Source organism: Cololabis saira, chromosome 1 (assembly GCF_033807715.1).
Source record: "Cololabis saira isolate AMF1-May2022 chromosome 1, fColSai1.1, whole genome shotgun sequence".
Classification (NCBI taxonomy): Eukaryota; Metazoa; Chordata; class Actinopteri; order Beloniformes; family Belonidae; genus Cololabis; species Cololabis saira.
In genome coordinates this window covers 18,793,402-18,815,160 of record NC_084587.1, presented here as the reverse complement: position 1 = coordinate 18,815,160, position 21,759 = coordinate 18,793,402, and the positions used below count along the sequence as shown (strand labels likewise).

The 21,759-nt window shown below is 43.8% G+C and overlaps 1 protein-coding gene across 4 annotated transcripts; it reads right to left on the bottom strand.

The window, feature by feature from the left end:
* Positions 1-671: 671 nt before the first annotated feature.
* On the bottom strand, positions 672-12,167 carry pane1 (proliferation associated nuclear element). Of its 4 annotated transcripts, none has more exons than XR_009775441.1 (8): positions 12,003-12,167; positions 7,668-7,744; positions 6,596-6,694; positions 6,312-6,391; positions 5,230-5,321; positions 4,313-4,491; positions 3,483-3,596; positions 672-1,760 (listed from the first exon to the last, which is right to left on the bottom strand). XR_009775441.1 is itself a non-coding variant. In XM_061716765.1 (7 exons), the coding sequence occupies exons 1-6, from the start codon at positions 12,057-12,059 to the stop codon at positions 4,342-4,344; spliced, it is 555 nt and encodes a 184-aa protein (XP_061572749.1). In that variant the 5' UTR covers positions 12,060-12,167; the 3' UTR covers positions 672-1,760; positions 4,332-4,341. The 4 variants fall into 4 exon arrangements, 2 of the variants coding, with proteins under 2 accessions (XP_061572749.1, XP_061572764.1); XR_009775492.1 differs by having other exon boundaries at positions 4,332-4,491; XM_061716765.1 differs by lacking the exon at positions 3,483-3,596 and having other exon boundaries at positions 4,332-4,491.
* Positions 12,168-21,759: the final 9,592 nt, after the last annotated feature.

The window sequence follows — 21,759 nt, the reverse complement described above, 5'->3', positions numbered from 1 at the left end:
GTCATGTTCTGGGTCTCTGGAAAGCGCCTATAGACAACTTGTATTGTAACAGACGCTATATTAATAAAATAAAGGTCATAAATGGAGGGTTCATGACAAAAATAATCATTACAGATATTGCTGTGGCTGCTGGAAGATTTGTTGTCCAGAAGACGCTATGACATGAGAATATGGGTTATAGATGACTAAATTCATTTTTTACATTTATTTCCTTGCAATGAACTATAGATATCTGATGTTTTGTCGAGTCAACTTCGTCCATCCATCACCTACTGCATCTTCTGGAGCCTATCCGTGCAGGCAAGGCAGGCTTACACCGAAAAAGAACCAAGAAACCAACAGTGCAACCAACCATCTAAGAAACCAACAGAGCAACCAACCAACCATCTAAGAAACCAACAGAGCAACCAAGCAAGCAACTATTACTGCTTTAGGACTGTGGAGAAAAAACACAAGAACATACTAAAAACCAAACAGAAACCTAACTGCTGCAGCTTCGTTTATTCTCAATTGATAAAATCGTCCACTTTTGAATTTCACGACGCAAAACACATGTAACAATGGTTGATTTGACGGATTCATAATTCCCCCAAAATGATTGTTGCTTAACCTAATGTAACTGGTGGTGGTTAGCTTCTGCATTGTGTATTATAGATGACTGGACTCAAATGTTCAATTATCCAATTTTATTTCCGTTCCCTTTCCCCGAATACATCACAGAAGAAAATACAAAAAATATTCAAAAATACAGTTTTAGCTTGCATTTTGACATACTATCCCAAAGTGTGAAAAAAAAAATACATACATATAAAAAAAAAGGTGCAATTACAATTTATTTTACGTCATTTTGCCATTGCAGTTTGTAGACTTCTATCACAACAGACATAATTAAAAAAAAAAGTTTTTGAGTTATTTTTCCTCGAGTTTCTATTTGCTTACCGGTATACTTTTTAATTTTTGTGGTTAATTCTTTTTTTTTTTTTCTAAATGAATGGCATTGAAGACCAGGTGAGAGAGAAACAGCATTTCTATTCTTCTGTATGTCAAACACATATAGTTCAGTTCATAAACATGTGTAGAAATAAATAAATAAAAAGTCAAACAAAAGAAACAAAAAGTTCAATTTAACACAATTAACTGAATAAAAACACATCTTTGAATCATCACTTTTCCAAATTAATATATATTTCTTTAAATGTTGGACGCCCTTCCTGACACAACCCTCTGGTTTATCCGGGCACGGTACCAACACTATGAGAGCACAAGCTTGTGACCCATTAATGGGCACAGCAACGGGGGCTCCGGTGTCCTGCTCTGTCAGGCGACACGATTGATCCCTCCGATCTACATTTACGCAAAAATATGGAAATATTGACTTAACACAAAATATACCGTTTCATTTTAAGGTTTCAGTATAACTAAGATACATTTCATAGATGATTTTATTGACCAATGGTCATTTATTCTATTAGATTGAGACAAAATATACCCTAAAGTATCTACAAACCACAAAAAAACGTTATATGCACGTATAAATTATTACAAAGCTAAAACAGTGCAATTATTAATATCGACATCCAGACGTAACGTTAGCAGGGATGCAGAAGGCTGCTGAAGGTGGATGACATCAAAGCAGGAATTACAGGAATCGTTAAACTCCTCTGCAAACATCGACCCCACATGAAGTCCAGAGAAAACTCCCCCGCCTCCTCTCGTCTCCCGGGCCCGACCATCCTTCACCTCCTGTCTTGCGAAGCTGTCTGTGGACAGAACATCAGCAGATATTTATCAAAAGGTTAAGTTCTTGCTTCAGAGCCATCATTGTGAACTGGCACCAATTAACTGGGACACAGCGCATGGCTGCACCAGGTGTCCATTCGCCTGCACCAGCAGTTTACGACCCGTCTGTGTTTTTATTTACAGTTAACTCCATTTATACCCCGGGATAACGTCCATCGCGGGTGCCAAGATGCTTTTGCACAGAAGACAAGCAGCCTTACTCTCAAAACCATGTTCATTCGTCATTAAATGTGATCTGATCTTCACCTAAGACACGATAACAGACTTAAGCTAAGTGATTGTTTTTAATAAATCATTCCCCTGCACAGAACCGCTTCAGCTCATCTATAGGATTTCTGGTGTGAACTCCGTCCAAGGTCATCTGGGAAACTCCAAAAGGGAGATGATCTCTTTCTTAAACCAATCTCTGGTGGATTTACTAAAATCTGGGAATAATGTGATCCCACACCATGATGCTCCCTCAACCGTACTTCCCTGTTAGGATGATGCTTTAATGTAAGTGAAGTCTATGAGGGATGAAAAATGACAAAACAACAATATAAAAACAAATAAATACACATCTAAATTAAGGCCTATTATGCATAAATAAAAATTTTAAACAAAAATTACTAAATGTATTATACATAAATGTATAAATGCATAGATACATTAATAACGTTTTGGTCATGAAATAGGCAAATTCTTTTTTTGTATTTGTCTATTTATGTATTTTATCATTTATTGTGTATTTATACATTCATGTGTATTTATTTTTAAATGTGTAATTATTTATTTTCATATTCATTTATTTATGCATTTATACATTTTTATATTCATGAATATATATGTGTATTTGATTTTTTTAATTTATTTGTTGTTTTGTCATTTTTCGTCCCTCATAGAACTATACCCTTAAATGTTGTGGCCATCTTGGAAAGTATTCTTTCCAAATGATTCAACTCTTATTTTATCAGTTCAGAAAACATTTTCCGTGATTGTGAAGATGCTCTTTGGCAGACCTCGGCCGAACAGACGCAGCAGCTTCCTCCTGCATGCGCTGCCCCGGACATCCTGCCCGTTTGCTGCTTACATATGGTAGACTCATGAACGCAGACGTTCGCCAGATCTAATTATGTCTTTAAGAGGCCGTTAGCTGTTACTCCTGACTTGTTGAGGATCCTGCGTTGAGAGTCATTTTTGTTGGCCATCCACTTTCTAGGAAAAGTAGCCAAACTCGCCGTTTGGCGATGAATACTTGAACACTCTGAGACGACGCTATATGTCCTTTTCCAGTCTTCTGCAGATCAGCTAGTCTTGATTGCAACCTGCATCCTGAGACCTTTTTCTGGCAATGTCTCATCAACAGATGCTTATGAACAGAAAACATCATCAAAGTACTTATGGCTTCATTAACTGGACTTCAGGTTTAAAAACAAATGACTCCAACCAGCTTGACACTATTAGTATGAATGTCTAAAAAGATAATCAATAAAAACACAATAACATATTTTTGTTGATTGCTATCTGCTGAATGACGATCTGATCACATTTTAGGTCACAATAAAGTATCACCTCCTTCAGGAAACCTTCTTTGTTCGCCTCTTGAATCTAATCATCCTTCAGGATGTTGTGCTGGGATCAATTTCCGGATCAAACACAAAGAAAGCGTGTCGGCAAACGGGAAAAATCTCAGTTGTAATCACCTGTAATAAAGCGGTCGGGTTGAGAGTGAATGCTGCCATTTGTCTCAGATAAATGTTCAAGTAGATGTCAGAGTGCAGCGGTTGCTTTAATAATGGCATCGATGGCAGAGACGTCTGTAAACACAAGCAGAACTAATATCACTAATGGACTTTTATTGGGGGGGTTTGTGTTAACAGTAGACGCACTGTGACGTCCCCACATCATCGGAGAGGGGCTGGAACGTGTTATATGAGCAAGTAGCAAAGATAATGAGTGGGCACTTTCACCCACCGTGAAGTATTGGGACACGCACACGCACACACACACACACACGCACACACACACTTCCTGCTATGAAGGAGGCGTGGACAATGTCAAATCCAACTGAATCGGACGATCGCATTCTAGCACACAGCTGCGCTAGAAAATGTCAGGGCTGAAATTAACGTGTGAAAAGAGCTTAAATGCTTCACGGGAATCAAATGTAATTGGCGTTCGGGGTTGGGGGTGGTTGTGGGGGGGTTTCCTGCCCTCGGCTGACTCCTTGTCCTCGTCTGAAGCCACGGCAGTATTCGGTTAAGCTGTACTATTGCACTGATGATAACCTGGCTATTAATAGTGCAAGTGCGTTAGCGGTCGCATGCAGACGTGACACCAGACACACGCCTCACCCCCCGGCGCCTCACCCCCTTCTCAAGAGACACAAGTGAGGTCATGCGGTCACCGCTTCTCAACAGAGCTGCGCTGCTTTCATTTTTAAACATTAAATCTTTGGCATAAAGGATTGTTAAAAATAACATTGGTTTCTTATACGCAACTCTTAAGTACAGAAAATAGAGACAACGTTTACATTCTAGGGGACGTCATACCTGGCCGGAGCTAATCGAAGCTCGGCTGCTCGAAGTCTGGCGGCAGAGTGCATCGGGTCAGGTTTGACAGGTACAGGGCGGTGGTGACGGGGACGAGGCCGGACGCCGCCTTCAGGATGGTCAGCAGCCTCCCGGCAGCGCTGTTTACGCCTTCCGGTGTCTGCAGACAACACCAGATTGAAGGGTTAAACACAGATAAAATATAAAAATATATAAATACTGAGCTGCATTATAAATAAGAACAAGCCGTTAGTTTTGGGTCTGCAGAGTTGAGGCTCGTTTTAATGCTTTCCAGACTTTTCTTTCAGCATATAAACTGTGATTGAACATCTGCATGAAAAAAGGTCATGAAAACAACAACGGATGACTTGGGTTTTAATTCTTTATAGCTGTGTATTCTGTCAGCGCTAGGCCTGTGTTGAAAAAAGTCGATTCTAAATCAATTCTCATTAACTCCTAAAAATCGATTCGTACGTCTAAAGATCTTATCTTATCGCCCAGTGAACTTTAATCCCAGTAGTTGCATCATTTAATTCATGGATGCATGAATCAAAGTTCAATACTAGTATTATAGTATATACTAGTATATGTTGCATAACTACACAGTCATAATTCAGGTAACAAAAAAACATTTTTAATAACACTAACCCAAATTGACATCAGATTGAATTTAAATGAATTGTGATAAATTGATTCTGAATCTTAAGAATCAGAATCTTGACATTTGAATCGATCCCCAGCTCTAGTCAGCAGCTCCCAGTAGTAAAACACACGAATGTAAGTCACCATAAATAAAATCCATCAGTTGACCGAAGTTTGAGTCGCATACTTGGACTCTCTGGCTTTCATTTTTCTCTGAAGTTAGATTTAAGGAGTCTTCGGCGTTTGTGGCACAAACCTGATCCTCCGCGAACAGCAGGGGGCAGTGGAGCGACGCCGCCAGCTTCCGGACCGCATCCAGGCGCTCAGTGGGGACCAAGGAATTACGAGCTACGAGACAGCAGCATAAATAATAATAAACAACAACAATAATAATAATAATAATAATAATTAAAGCTGCAAGCAGCAATGAACGGGCCCTTGCACCCTTGTGCACGTTCAGGTGTGCTGCAGTGGAAATGCTTGTATGACTTGCATGTAGATGTCTTCAGGCCTGGACATTTAGCGGATGACACCACCCACGACTCTCTATATCAAACCATTTAAAAGTTATGGCAGAAAGTAGGAACTATCAGATATCGACCAATCAGATGAAGGGGCGGGGCTAATTTGCACCAATTATGTTCAAGGACTCAAAACCGAGTCAGATGACACCACCCACGAGTCTTTATGTCAAACCATTCAAAAGTTATGGCAGAAAGTAGGAACTATCAAATATGGACCAATCAGGTGAAGGGGGGGGGCGCGCTTTTTGGCGTCCATCGTCGCCACGGTAACGTTTTTGACTGAGAAAAGTAATGTGCGTCGCCGCAGGATCGAGACGCACATTTTGATGTATAACACACCTGGGTGCACGTTACGGTTTGGGTGAGGAAGCGGTCGAAGAAATGGCATAAATTGTGCCAAAATAACACGATTAATTCAAAATGGCCGACTTCCTGTTCGTTTCGGCCATGGCGCCAAGAGACTTTTCTTTAAGTTGCGACATGATACAGGTGTGTACCAATTTTCGTGCATGTACGTCAAACCGTATTGTGGGGCTTGAGGCTTGTGGCCATTAGGCCACGCCCATTAATGAAAACCATTAAATATAAAAATTTTCGCCAGGACTGGCTTGCGTGCAAAATTTGGTGACTTTTGGGGCACGTTTAGGGGGGCAAAAAGGCCCTCATTTCGTCGGAAGAAAAATAAAAATGAGGAAAACCAGAATAAACAAAAAAAAAAAACATCTCCTACAGATACAATAGGGCCTTCGCACTATCAGTGCTCGGGCCCTAATAATGTGTGTATATTCAAAGGGATTTTAATTGGCTGCTATACCATTAGTGACCATGAAGCAGACTTTTCCAAGGAAATATCCTGGGTCCAAATATTTCCGGGCCTCTTCTGCCGAATGGAGACTATGAAGATACAAAAGTAAACAAAGTTAACTCTGGAGCCTCCATCATAATGAAACCGTGATACATCATAGTGCAAAAGAGTGTTTTAAAAATTGGGTTTGGCATCCAGAGAGATCTGCGCTGTAACCTGCTCTCTTTATCGAGCGTCATCCCCACAAACGTGTTGGAAAGACTCGGGGAGAAAAGTATGGACTGGGAAGCTACCTGAGCTCGGAGGTCAGATTGATGATGAAGGCGACCAGGTCGATCCTTGGACGAGTCTCATTGTTCTCCATCGGCAGAGGGAAGCTCTTCGCCAGCCTCCTGATGGTCACCACAAAAAAAACAAACAAAAATTATGTCGTCCGTGTTTATTTACGGTTTTATTATCAGCTGGAAACGTCTGATTTCATTAAACAGTCTGCCGCTGAGCTTTAAACTTGTAATGACAACAACTAGGGCTGTTCGATTAATCGATTTTAAATCGTAATCGCGATTATGTAATTAGAACGATGTTAAAACGTGAAAATCGTAAAATCGATTTTTCCCCTTTTTTTTTTTTTTTTTACCTTGTCTGCACACATATTAATGATTGATACCATATTAATGATTGATGGAAATACCTCTCAATACCTGCGACAAGTGCCCCATCGGAGAGGCTCTTTAGTGTAGGGGGCGTTGGAACATGCCACCGGGCATCCCTCAAGCCAGATGCGGTAGACCGGCTCGTGTTCCTTGCAAAAAACTTGCAAATGTGAATAGCAAATGTAATGACTGACATTACACACCTCTACCTCCTTCATGGGTTGCATTATTATTTAGCATGCAAAGACCCAGTTTAGTTTAATTAGAAAATGTCTTGTTTTATTTAATTGGAAATATAACTTACTGTATGTTTGCAAGTGTTGATTAGCTGATTTTTTTTTTCCAGAGATAAAACTTTATATTTTATTATATTTTTTAAAACTTTTTTTCAACTTATTTTACAGAGTTTTTCACTTTATTCATTCATTCATGGTTTAATAAGAGCAATGTTTGCACTTAAAGCCCAATGGGGCAAATGTTCAATTAAAAAAAACAGCATATTTGAAATCATTTCTTTGCCTTTTGTCAATTCACAAAATAATCGTAATTGTAATCGAAAATCGGATTTTGAGAGAAAAAAAAAAATCGAGATTTTATTTTTGGGCAAAATCGAACAGCCCTAACAACAACTGTTTCTCTCTCACAGGCAGGCTGATTAAAGCGAGCGTTTTCCAGGAAGGACGGTTTGCAGGATGAGATAAGAGCTACTCACACATTCACCGTGATGCTGGTCTTCTTCACCAGAGCCTCAGCTAAACGCTGCTGGAAGTTTTCCTCGCTCTCCACCAACTGGAGAGAAAATAGTAGTTCAAGGTCACGATAGGAGCTTTTTAACAGTCAAGCATTCGTTCAAGTGTACTTTAGGGAGTTTATATTTGAACTAAAATTCTTCTTCTGCCAGTTTTTTGTCCCCCTTTAGAAGGTCACTAGAATAGATCACCTGTCTCCATCTCCTGACTTCAGCACCTCCTTCTGTAGCACCAGCCAACTGCATCTCCAGCATCTTTCTACCAGTGTGTACGAGCTAGGGCTGGGCGATTTTGGACAAAAATAAAATCCCGATTTTTTTCTCTGAAAACCCGATTTTCGATTTCGATTTTTTTGGTAAAACTACAAAAGACAATGGAATAAATTGTTTAAAATATTTTATCTTTTTTTTTAAAGAAAAATAGCAAACAAATTTCCTTATTGGGAATGAAGTGCAATTGAAAGATACTGTTAATCCTCCTTGAGTAAGTAAAGTGACAACATTTACAATTTTCTTGACCAAACAAAGATGACTAGACGAGCTCTGTCTGTAATGCAGCCAGCTGCAAAAAAGGAAAATCGATTTTCCGATTTTCCTTTTTTAACATCGATTTTGATTAATAAACCCGATTTAGATTTAAAATCGATTAATCGCACAGCCCTAGTAGGAGCCATTTCTTAATTATTTGTTTTGCCACTAGAGGAGGGAGTGTCAGTCACACAGGTAATCAGCAGCTGCACACTCACAGGTGTTAAAGTTTGGTGATTATTAGCGGTCAGGGCAGAGCGGTGGTGAAGGCACATGTTTTTACCATAACTCAGGATTTGTGTTCAAGTCAGCTATTTCTATTTTTCTGAACTAAGCCTGTGGAATATGGGAACGTCACCCAAAGAGAAACAACGTCTGGACAGTGTAATTAATAGGACTGGAATATGCTTAAAGGACCTTCCTAACCACTGCTCTAATTAAGTTTTGTTTTGAGATAGTCACCACTAGTGCGTTCACCATTCCTCTTCTTTATGTGTTCGAACCGCCTCGATCTAGCTTCCCTCCCTTTGCCTTCATGGCGTCTAACTCAGGCCGCTCCTCTGATGTGTTAATTTTTAATCCCGTCCTGTCTCGTAAAACTTAACATCTTCATTTCTGCAAGACCTAGAGAGGGACTGGTCTCACTACTATACTATATTATTTTTAAATAAGTTATCTGAGAAACAACGGAGGTCCTTCAATGTCCACTTTGCAGCAAATTAACTTCAGCTTCATGACATTGTTCAAGTTCTTTTTGCAACAGCTACAGTTCAATTGTATTTATATAGAATCTATTACAACAGAAGTTGTATCTAGGTGCTTTCCAGAGACCCAGAACATAATTCATAAGATACAGTTGTGTGAAAAAGTGTTTGCTCCCTTCCTGATTTCTTTTTTTCATGTTTGTCACACTCATGTTTCAGATCAAACAAATTTAAATATTAGACAAAGATAACAAGTTAACACAAAATGCAGTTTTTTTCCAGACCCCCCCCTTAATAATAAAAACCTTCATTTAAAAACACCACCCTCCAAAAAGTACCACAAGTGTTATATTGATTTCAATTTATTTCAGTCTAATTCAGTACAATAATACTTTAATACTCCCATAAGGGTAGGCCTGGGCGATTTTGGACAAAAATAAAATCCCGATTTTTTTTCTCTGTAAACCCGATTTTCGATTTTTTTGGTAAAACTACAAAAGACAATGGAATAAATTGTTTCAAATATTTTATCTTTATTTTTAAAGAAAAATAGCAAACAATTTCCCTATTGGGAATGAAGTGCAATTGAAAGATACTGTAAATCCTCCTTGAGTTTAGTAAAGTGACAACATTTACAATTTTCTTGACCAAACAAAGATGACTAGACGAGCTCTGTCTGTAATGCAGCCAGCTGCAAAAAAGGATTTTCCAATTTTCCTTTTTTTAACATCGATTGTGATTAATAAATCCGATTTAGATTTAAAATCGATTAATTGCACAGCCCTACATAAGGGAAGTGATATTTCTAAGTTTCTAAGCCCCAGGTACTCTGATAACCACTGGCATGTTCCACATCCTTTGCTCTTCCTTTAACTCTTAGTATTTGTCAATTTTCGTGTTTCTTCTTCCTGATTTTGCCGTCTCAAGGGATTACTACAGCTACACTAATGTTTCTTTTGGATTTTGTTGCCCATCACATACACAACTGGTCAGCCATCACCCCGTTTATCAGTCTGTACCTGGAAGTCCTGCAGGATCTTTGCTCTTTCACTCATCAGCACTCTTGGATGTATCGCCCATCTTGACTTTGGGATTTCCAAGCCAAAACACAGTACAGATGTTCCTCTACACAGTTTGCCTTTTCCTGCCAGCATCTTACATCCCACTATGAAGCACCAGATTGTCTCCGGGGCATCTTTGCAGTCTGCAGCATCTCGGTTGCTGATGTAACTTTCACCAGTTTACACAAAATATGTATGATTGTAACACATTCTGTGGCCACTATTCTCCCATCATTCCAGCAATGGGTCCTTTAAACTTTTGCTCTTATCTGACCGTAAAACCATATGTTGTGAACTTGAAACCCCTCAGGACTAGACTTGTAGTTCTCGAGGCCGGTCTTGGTCTCAAGACCACTTTTTTGTGGTCTTCCAATCCAATCCAATCCACTTTATTTGTATAGCACATTTTAAAAACAACAAGGTTAACAAAGTGCTGCACAATGAGTAAAATAAAACATGATAAAATAGTAAAAAACTAAAAACAGAGTAAAATAGTTAAGAGCACAGAAAAGCACAAAATAAAAACACACCAGACAGACAACAACCAGTGATTCATAAACATAAAAGACAGGACAGAGACCACACAACTCTCACGCTGGATTAAAAGCCAAAGAATAAAAATACGAAAAAAATACGTCTTGGTCTTGTCATGGGTCTCTCGGTCCCGCCATGTTCAGACTGCATTTGTAAATCATTTGTTCTTAAATTGCTTGCCTGTTGTTCATGTTGTTAATGTACAGTTTTGTAAACTATTTATATTTTGCATTTGATTTAATGTTTTGGTGCATGTGCGTAAGTGTGTGTGTGTGTGTGTGTGTTTAATTACAGTTATGTGTTTATAACGCCCTTGTTTGAATAAATATATGGCATCATTGGCCAATAATATTTGCATATCATGATTGCTTAAGCATCAGGTCGGGTGTAATTTGGCTACTATAATTATAAATAATGCAATTTCAAGTCAATAATTGTGTGTATCTTTAATATTTAAAATTCAAGTTTCATCTACAAATCAAGTACAATTTAAATCAGTAACATTTACTATTCCTGACTTTTCTGAGGTGGAGGGGGGTGTTGGAGGCTGGTTATTCTGGTAGAGGACTTTGGGACGAGTTAGTCGTGTAAATCCTCCAATAGTGTACAAATAGCGGTAGTTCAGTCGCCACACATATCTGATCTCAGCTGATGGATGAAAACATTTATAGTGAGTTCAACATAAGACATCCTCTTCTCTGTGTTATTGTGCTGCAGTTGAAAACAACCTCATATGGAAACTAGCTGAACCAGGATGGAGCTGATGTTCTACAACTCATGCAAGATGATGAAATAACTAGGTTTGTTTTTGGTCTCAGCTTTGAGCTGAACTAGTCTGATCTCGGTCTTGACTTGGTCTTGATACACTCTGGTCTTGGTAGTGTCTTGGACTTGGCGGTCTTGACTACAAGTCTACTCAGGATGTCTGGTTCTGTCAGTAGAGTTTGGGTTGAGCTATACTGTACTTCAAAATAAAAGCATGTTTTGAAAAACAAAGCTAAAATAACAAAAATGTAAATATGAACTGTGAACTGGAGTTACACTAATGGACTGTATTGTTTAAGGGAAACAAAAACTTTTAAACAGACTAGACATTATTATCATTGCACACTTTGTTTATGTAATATTATTCAGTCAGTCAGTGAAATCAGTGGAAAATGCATGCTAAATGTGGCTAAAGCTTTTATTAACCACTATCAAAATGTTTGCGAAAAGGAAAGTCCTCATTTTTAAAATCTAATACTTTGAATCCAATTTGACTGCAGATAGTTTCATATATCGTTTTTTTTTTTTTTTTTTTACACGCAAAAAACAGCAAGTATATGTGGGCTCCTAGTTTCATCTAAAGCCTGAATTATGGTTCTGCGTTAAATCGACGCAGTCCCTACGCCGTAGTCTCTGCGTCGGTGTAACGCGGAACCATAAATCAGCCTTAAGGGCTCAAAGACGGACTGCAACCAAAACAAACTCACCAAAATGTTGGCCGTATTCAGTCCAGGGAGTTTACTAAACGGCTTCATCAGCGACATTATCTCGGGCAAAACAGCCTCTTGGGCGGCGTCAGATCTGCGAATTTAAGGAAGAAAAACTAACTTTGTTGGGAGTCTCACGTCTCCATCCCGCGCTTCTTCCTTTGAACGTGCGTCTGACGTCATCACGTTCGCGGCTATAACCGGTTGCTGTAACATGAGCTCCATCTAGAGGCCGAATGCGGAACTACAACTGAACATCACGGTCTGCTGCATGATTGAGATTTATGTTTTATTATTAATGTAAGAAAAGATATATACTAGCTTAAAGTTTTTTAAAGTAAATATACAAAAACTCCTAGTCTGACTTAGTCTGCCGCCAGAGTGCTTACAAACACCAGGAAACTGGACCATATTTTGGCCATGGTCATGAAATCACTACACTGGCTTCCAGTGAGTCAAAGGATAGAGTTTAAAATCTTACTGCTGGTCTACAAAGACCTGAATGGTCTTGGACCAAAATACATGCTTGATCTGTTAGTTCCTATGAAGCTCCCAGACCCCTGAGGTTCATCTGGATCTGGTTTGTTGTGGTTCCCAAGAACCAGAACCAAGCAAGGTGAGGCAGTTCAGTTATTCTGCTCCTCACCGGTGGAACAAACTCCCTGTAGACCTGAGGTCTGCTCCAACTGTCAGCTCCTTTAAATCAGGCCTAAAAACATTACTGTTTACTGAAGCTTACTCCTAAATTAAATACTTACCTGCTGAACTCTACTGCCCTTACTTTTTAACAACTTGTGCTTTCTATTATTTTACCTCTAATCATTTTTTTTATTCTATCTTATTTCATTGTATTATTCCTTATTTCTTTTTCCCTTTTTAATTGACTTGTTACTGTTTAATTGTCTTGCTGCTTTTCATGTTGATGTAAAGCACTTTCAATTACCTTGTGTTGAATTGCGCTTTACAAATAAACTAGCTTTGCCTTATTACCTAAACACCTTGTGAGTAACGTATATGTTATAATATAATAGTGAACTGTATGTGAGAGGCAGTGGGATAGTGCAGTGGCAATGTATTTGGATGTTGTCCAGATTTACCTCTGTCCCAGGAGACACTGATGTGAATGGACTACTGGAAAAAGACATGCAAGGACAATATAGGACTACTGGAATGCAACCATGCGTGAGGATACATGCAGAGGATGGGGGACCTATGGATATCCCAGAACAATCTGGAAATCAAACTTCCAAATCAAATATAACTGGAGATCAATGGGGGTACACCACTGCTACAGCAGGGGAGAGCCAGGATGCAAGCTCCCAAAATACTAAACCCTATCAAAATATCTCAAGCTGGATGAGTCCCTTATTTCATCCACCAGTAATAAGGTACTCTATAGCAGTGTTTCCCAACCCTGGTCCTCGAGGCACCCCTTCCTGCATGTTTTAGATGTTTCCCTTCATCATCACACCTGATTCTAATTAATTGTCCTAATTAGCTTGTTATCAAGGTCTTGACACTTCTGTTGATGACACAGCCACTTGTATCACGGTGTGCTGAAGCAGGGAAACATCTAAAACATGCAGGAAGGGGTGCCTCGAGGACCAGGGTTGGGAAACACTGCTCTATAGTAATAGGGCCACAGAAAGAGGTGGACGCCACTGGTATCAAGACAAGGAAGCATAGTATGAGGTGCCGTGAGGGACATAATTCTGAATTAGCGTTCATAAACACATGAAGCCAACTCTTTTACACACTATACTGAAAACCTCTCACACTCACTTGTGAAATCTCTCATACACACAGGTGAAATGCTCTTATACAGGGGTGTCCAAAGTCGGTCCTCGAAGGCCGCAATCCTGCATGTTTTAGTTGTTTCCCTGCATCAACACACCTGATTCTAATTAACGGTCGTCACCACCTTGTCAGCAAAGTCTGGATAGTTCTGTTGATGACCAAGCTCCTTGTATCACGGTTTGATTAAAAATAAATAAATAAATTACATCTAAAACATGCAGGACACCGGCCCTCGAGGACCGACTTTGGACACCCCTGCTCTAATACATACAACTGGAAATGTATCCACTCACATATACAACTGAAATGTGCTCACAGATAGGCTACTACTGAAACGCTCTTATACAAACTAGCGAAATCTGCTCATATATACACAGTTGAAAATCTTTCCCTCATACACAAACACTGGTGAAATTCTCACAAACTGAAAATCCTCTCTCTCTCTCACACACACACACACACACACACACACACACACACACACACACACACACACACACACACACACACACACACACACACGTGAAATTCTCTCACACTCTCTCTCTCCCTCCGCTCTAATTCGTTGCAGACTGTGGAGGATCTGCTGCTAGAGAAGGAGCTGGAAGTTGAACTTTTATGACTTCCTGGGGGATCTTGAAGCAACATTTGAAATGCTGTCATGGGGTTCAATCTGGATCTCCTCTTCCTCATCACCAGCTTTATTTTGAGCCTCCTCTCCATTTTGATTTTCATCATCCTTTTGATCATGGGCTGCAGCTTTATTGCCTACAGCAGGAGTTTCACTTTTCACTCCATCATTGTCAACAAATTCATCTTGAACCTGTTCATTTTGTTCAGTGTCATCAAGCACAGCACTTTGAACTTCAGTCAATCACTTTGTTGTAACAGCAATTAATCACAGACATTCAACATTTTAGCTTGATACCATATATCATGCTTTTGTGCTTCATCATCAGGCAATAAACCCAACAAAACCTTATGCACTTGATGTGTTTCTTCAGACAAACCCAAATACTTGTTAAATTCACCTTTAACCTCATTTACCTGCTTTTTTTCACTCATCAATACCATAATAGCTTATTTTAGTTTAGACAGTTTATTTTAGTCTTTCTTTCCTTTTACAACTTGTCTATTTTTTCCAATAAAGCCTTGGCTGTTAATTTCACCTCACGCCTTTTCTCTTTCTCAGTATGTGTTTTCAACTCTCCACCCACATTAATATCAGTTTCACTCTCAAAATGTTAGTCCATATTTTTCTCTTTCGTCATGTAAACCGCAAAAAAAGTTGTATGAGCGCAACAGCAACTCTTGACGCGCAAGTTTATTCAAGGCCGTTGCGAGTCTGCTACCAGTGCATTGGATTTACGCATACCGTACCATTATGTGTGCACACAAACACAATATTTACAATGGCCATTCACAGACATCCGCGCTGATCCACATACCCCAATGGTGCGTCGGTCGGCATTTGATGATCTGACAGTCTTTATCAACGTAACAATATGTGTAAATAAAGTAGAAAACCCGCAACTTAACACAAAGCACAGTCAAAAACTGTTTGCTTCCCCTCTCATCAGCAACACCTGTGTCAAATTATAATCAATTTAAATAACCTGGCATGCCTCCGCTGTCAGTGTCAGCTCTCATAGATAAATAAATACAGCCCCCTAGCCGTTTGGAAGAAGAACTTACCAAAGAATAAAATAAAATATGATTCCTACAGTTATATAATATTTATCCATCCAATGAGCTGTTAAGTTAAGAAAGAAAGAGATTTGGCATAGATCATAACTATCTTCTGTGAAACTGAAATTGAAACAACTGATCATTTGTTATTCCATTGCAAATAATCTGGGACATTTTGGGAAGATTTGCAAGACTGGTTGTCAACCAAAATCCAACTTGCTCCCCTCACAAAGGAAAATGTTGTATTTTGGTATCAACATAAAAGACACTAACTGTGATCTGATTGGGAACAACCTGATACTCTTGGGCAAATTCTTCATTCACGCATCCAAATAGACAAAAACAAAACCACTTTTCTCTGTTTTTTAAAGGACTCCTCTGGATAATCACTTCAGTTCTTTGAAACTTGTGGAAAAGAAACATGCAATACCAATACGGACATATTATGCTCTTATTATACTCTTGTGGTGCCGAAGAACGGGAGTCGGAGGCGGAGTATGAATGTTGAAGGAAGGCGCGAGCCGTTTATTAACATCAGCCATTCAAATCACAACAACACTGAACCGGAAGCGTAACGTCCGTCACCGCGCCCTATCCGGGCGGAACCACATTAACCCGCAGAGGGTTCCTAAGTGAATTATGTAACCCACTACACCAGCCCCCCCAGAATTCACCCATAGTCAAAATCCCCTAGCCGCGGGGGAACGACAGCCCGACCCCTACGGGTGCGAAAAACCGGGGTCGAGGGGGGCGGGGTCGAGGGGGGCGGGGTCGAAGGTGCGGCCGCACCAACCGCCGAGCCGGGGGGCCAACGCGCCAACAGCGGCGCGGGCCTCTCAACCGGGGGCAGGGACGAGGGCCCAGGGGGGCGGCCCCTACGAGGGGCTTGTGCCAACTCCAATGGCCGGGAAATGTCCACGTGGGCCGGCTTAACCCTATCCACCGAGACAGTCTCAGGCCTACCGCCCATGTCCACAACCAAGCTCTTAACCCCGTGCTGCAGGACCCTAAACGGCCCGTCGTAGGGAGGGCGCAGGGGGCCGCGGTGGGCATCATGGCGAACGAACACGAAATCCGTCGAGCGCAGACTGGGGGGCACCTTGAAGGCGGGGGAGCCGTGCTGTGATGTGGGGATGGGCGTGAACGCCCCAGCGGCCTCCAGCAGGGCGGCGCGCTGCGTGGCTGCCGACCAGGGGGCAGTGGCGCTCGGGATGAAATCCCCCGGAACTCGCAGGGTCTGCCCGTAGACCAACTCAGCAGAAGAGGACTGCAGGTCCTCCTTGGGGGCACACCTCAGGCCCAGGAGGACCCATGGGAGTTTATCCACCCAGTTGCCATCCGTTAAGCTCGCGCGGAGGGCTGCCTTCATCGAACGGTGGAACCTCTCCACCAGGCCGTTCGCCTGGGGGTGGTAGGCCGTGGTGCGGTGTAGTTTGACCCCCAAACCGTCCGCGACCGCGTTCCATAGCTCCGCAGTAAACTGCGGGCCGCGGTCCGAGGAGAGGTCGGAGGGGGTCCCGAAACGCGCAACCCACGTCCCGATGAATGCCCGGGCCACGTCGGAAGAGGTTGTCGAGGCGAGGGGAATGGCCTCGGGCCAACGCGTCGTCCTGTCGACCACCGTGAGGAGATAGGTGAAGCCCTGCGAAGGGGGCAGCGGACCAACCAGGTCGACGTGAACGTGGTCGAACCTCCGCTCGGGAACAGTGAAGGTTTCAAAGGGGGCCCTGGTGTGACGGTGCACCTTAGCCCGCTGGCAGGCCACACACGCGTCGACCCACGCCCTCACGTCCTTCTTCAGCCCTTGCCACACAAACTTCTGAGAAACCAACCTAACGGTCGGCTTCCTGCCAGGGTGGGAGAGATTGTGCACCGCCTCGAAAACGCCCCGCCTCCAGTCAGCAGGAACCAGCGGTCGAGGCTGGCCAGTAGAGAGGTCACACCACAGTCTGACACCCGAGTCACCGACCGCGACCTCCTCCAGGCGCAACCCGGTGTCGGAGGCCCTGAGGGCCTGGATCCCGCGGTCCGAGGCCTGGTCCGCGCCCATGCCGGCGTAGTCGACGCCCAACTGGACCGCCCCTACAATCGCCCTGGAGAGGCAGTCCGCGACCACGTTGTCCTTACCGGCGACGTGTCGGACGTCGGTGGTGTACTCTGATATAAACGCCAACTGGCGCTGCTGGCGGGCAGACCACGGTTCAGCCACTTTAGACATGGAGAACGTGAGGGGTTTGTGGTCCACGAAAGCCGTAAACTCCCGACCCTCCAGGAGGAAACGGAAGTGGCGGATTGCCAGGAAGAGGGCCAGGAGTTCCCTGTCGAACGCACTGTATTTACGCTCTCTGGGGGTCAACTGGCGGCTGAAAAAGGCGAGCGGCTGCCAGGCGCCTCCGACCCACTGCTCATGCACTGCGCCGACGGCGTAATCCGACGCGTCAGTTGTGACTGCCACCGGGGCCCCAGGTGCCGGGTGAGCCAGCAGAGCCGCCTGGCTCAGGGCAGCCTTGGTGGCCTCGAATGCGGCCTCCCTCTCGGCCGTCCAGTCGACGGCCTGGTTGGCGGACTTGCCTTTGAGAGCCTCGTACAGCAGGCGCATGGTGTGGGCCGCCCGGCGGATGAACCGGTGATAAAATGTCACCATCCCGAGAAATTCCCGGAGCGCCCCAGCGGTAACCGGGCGGGGAAAAGCAGCAACGGCCTCCACCTTCGACGGAAGGGGGGCGGCCCCGTCCTTGTTGATGAGGTGCCCCAGGAAGTGGATTGAGGGCAACCCGAACTGGCACTTAGCCGGGTTCACGATGAGGCCGTGCTCGCTGAGCCGTGTGAAGAGGCCCCGGAGGTGCGCCAGGTGCTCCCCCTCCGAGGAGCTGGCGACGAGAATGTCGTCCAGGTAGACGAAAACGTAAGGCATGTCCCTGAGCGCCGAGTCCATCAGCCGTTGGAAGGACTGAGCCGCATTCTTAAGTCCAAACGGCATGCGTAGAAACTCGAATAAGCCAAACGGCGTGACTACGGCCGTCTTAGGGACGTCAGCGGGACGCACGGGGACCTGGTGGTAACCACGCACCAGGTCCACCTTAGAAAAAATCAGCTTACCCGCCAGGTGCACGGAGAAGTCCTGGATGTGCGGGACCGGGTAGCGATCGGGAGTAGTGGCGTCATTCAAACGGCGGTAATCGCCGCACGGCCGCCACCCACCCCCTGGCTTGGGGGCGATGTGGAGCGGCGACGCCCACGGGCTGTCCGAACGCCGAACGATGCCAAGGCGCTCCATGTTGGCGAACTCAGACCTGGCGACCTCGAGCCTCTCGGGGTTGAGCCGCCGGGCCCTAGCATGGACCGGGGGGCCCTCGGTCACGATGTGGTGCTCCACACCATGTTTAGTCGTGGCAGCAGAGAAGGTGGGTTCCGTCAGGCTGGGAAACTCACCGAGGAGGATCTGGTACTTGTCCCCCTCCGAGAGCGAGCCGGAGAGCCCACTGCAGGTCGCCTCCCCAGAAACACACGCAATCGTGGAGAAAGTCAGCGCGTCAACAAGGCGGCCGTTCTTGACGTCCACCAGCAAACCGTGCGCGCACAAAAAATCAGCGCCGACGAGGGGGAAAGATATGTCAGCAGTGACGAAGTCCCACGTGAATCGCTGACCCCCAAAACACAAGTCCACGGTCCTCGTGCCGTAGGAGCGGATAGGGGTGTTGTCTGCAGACGTCAGTGGCGGCCCCTGGGAACCACCGGCGGTGTCGTCCGCCGTAGCCGGCAGCACGCTCCGCTGTGCGCCGGTGTCGCAGAGGAACTTGAGTCCAGAGATGGCGTCTCGGACAAACAACAGCCGGTTCGTCGTGCCTGCGCTCACGGCTGCTACTGAGCGCAGGCTCTGGCGTTTCCCGCCGCGTAGGTACAGGGGGGACGGCACTTGCTCGCCTTAGCGCCAAAGCGTGCATGGTAATAGCACATACCAGAGCCGGCGCCGCCGTCAGCAGCAGTGAGTCCCTTCTTGGTCGGCGTGTCGCCACCCGCAGGTGCAGAGCTGCGTGTCAGGGCCAGCACCTCCGGGGTGCAACGTTGAGCAGCCAGGAAAAAACGATCAGCCTCCTCGGCCAGGGCGCGGGGCTCCGTAATAACAGTGTTGGCCAGAGCTGTCTGAACGCGAGGAGGCATGTGGCGGAGGAACAGCTCAACAAAAAGAAAGTTGGGCTCCTCTGCCCCCAGCAGGTTCAACATCACCTCCATCAGCTCGGAAGGTTTGCTGTCCCCAAGTCCCTGGATTGCAAACAGCCGTCTGGCCCGTTCTGCCCGCGACAGCTCAAAAGTCTTGAGGAGGTAAGCTCTAAAAGCCTCATATTTATTCCGGGCTGGAGGGGTGGTGATGAAACTCACCGACCTGGTCGCAGTGGAACTCCCCAGCGCCGAGACAACGTGGTAATAGCGCGCATCGTCGTCTGTGACGTTGCGGAGCGCGAACTGCGCCTCGGTCTGGGCGAACCATGCCGCCGCTGATGTCTCCCAAAACTCCGGCAACTTCAGAAAAGTAGCGTTGTTTGCCATGTTCGGTTCAGTCTCTGAGTCTTCAGCGAGACTGACGTCGGGGTCACCAGTGTGGTGCCGAAGAACGGGAGTCGGAGGCGGAGTATGAATGTTGAAGGAAGGCGCGAGCCGTTTATTAACATCAGCCATTCAAATCACAACAACACTGAACCGGAAGCGTAACGTCCGTCACCGCGCCCTATCCGGGCGGAACCACATTAACCCGCAGAGGGTTCCTAAGTGAATTATGTAACCCACTACACCCTTATATATATAATATACAGGTGAAGGTCTGAAAATTGTAATATATTGCAAAACTTCACTCGTAGTAAATTCAACTAAAGGTGAAACAAATATATCATTAAACTCAACAGTGCTTTTGCACATGGAATATTGGCAGAAAGCTTTCACTGCCGTGATGGGAAAAGTGAGTAAAGTTGTTGCTTCAGTCAGAGTTGTTCTGGGCTGCTGAGAAGACTTTGCTCTATCAAGCAATCAACACCTGTAAAAAAAAAAAAGAAGTGCCCTAACCAAACCATTTCCGTTTCAACTGACATTTTCAGTTGTTTGTGAGAGGATTTCACCAGTGTGTGTATGAGGGAAACATTTTCAACTGTATATATGAGCAGATTTCACTAGTTTGTTTAAGAGCATTTCAGTAGTATCTGTGAGCACATTTGAGTGGATACATTTCCAGTTGTATGTATATATTTCACCTGTGTGTAAGAGATTTCACGAGTGTGAAAGGTTTTCAGTATAGTGTGTAAAAGAGTTGGATTTCATGTGTTTATGAACGCTAATTCATAATTATATTCCCTGACGGCACCTCATAAGGAAGCTCCTCATGATGCTTGGAGTCCCCCAGTCAAGGTGGGAGATACCTCCACAGATCTAATAATCTAACTTTTATGTCCGTTTATGTACACGTTCTACCGGCTATTAAAGCAGCACTATGTAACTTTTCCACCTTAATATAATATTTCCAGAGTCATTGTGATGGTACATCAACTTCCAACAGGTTTAATGACACCTCTGTCATGGTCTGAGGGGTCTGTATCGCCTTCACTGGCACTATGTAACTTTGAGGAGCATGGTAGGAACCCTTCCACACTACTGGTAAAGCACTACCACTTTTGTCCAAAGGAGCCGCCAAACTCAACAAAAGCTGAAAGCTACATTGTGCTGCTTTAAGCTTTCACTTTTCAAATTATAAATTTAAATGAACCTTTGAGACACCCCAACTCTGAGTGTACTGAAGTAACCCTCTCTGATGTCATCCATAAGTGTTTTTGAAACATTTTTTCTTGTATTTGTTGCAAATGGGAAGAAGAAACACGTCGACCCGATTGGACAGGACTCCGTTTCAAGTGTTGTTGCAGTTGCAAAATCATAAATGACCACCGGATTTAGCCGATGCTCTGCTTCAACCTGAGAACCTTCCAGGACAACCCACGGCCCGTTTATACAAGAGAACAAAATGCATGTTCTGTAAATTATGAAAGAAAATGACAGTTCAGAAGTAAATAGTTAAATAATGACAGCCAGGCATTGGCTGAGCTGACCGCCAATCAAAAGCCAACACCTCCAATTACACATAGTCAATGCTTTATATAATTAATTCTAATATGGTACAAAAACAACTCATTTTTGGAGCCTAATCCCAGTGATCACTCTATAAACTTCAATTTATAATACTCAACATCAGTGCCTTTAGTTATTCAAACTGTAAAAAACAAATTAGAGG

Bases quoted from the DNA above. Each gene is read 5' to 3' on its own strand.
- pane1 (XM_061716765.1), bottom strand. From the start codon at position 12,059: ATGTCGCTGATGAAGCCGTTTAGTAAACTCCCTGGACTGAATACGGCC. The intron at 7,745-12,002 runs GTGAGTTTGTTT...TTTTCTCTCCAG, and splicing joins TGAATACGGCCAACATTTTG to TTGGTGGAGAGCGAGGAAAA. The intron at 6,392-6,595 runs GTAGCTTCCCAG...GTATCTTCATAG, and splicing joins AATCTGACCTCCGAGCTCAG to TCTCCATTCGGCAGAAGAGG.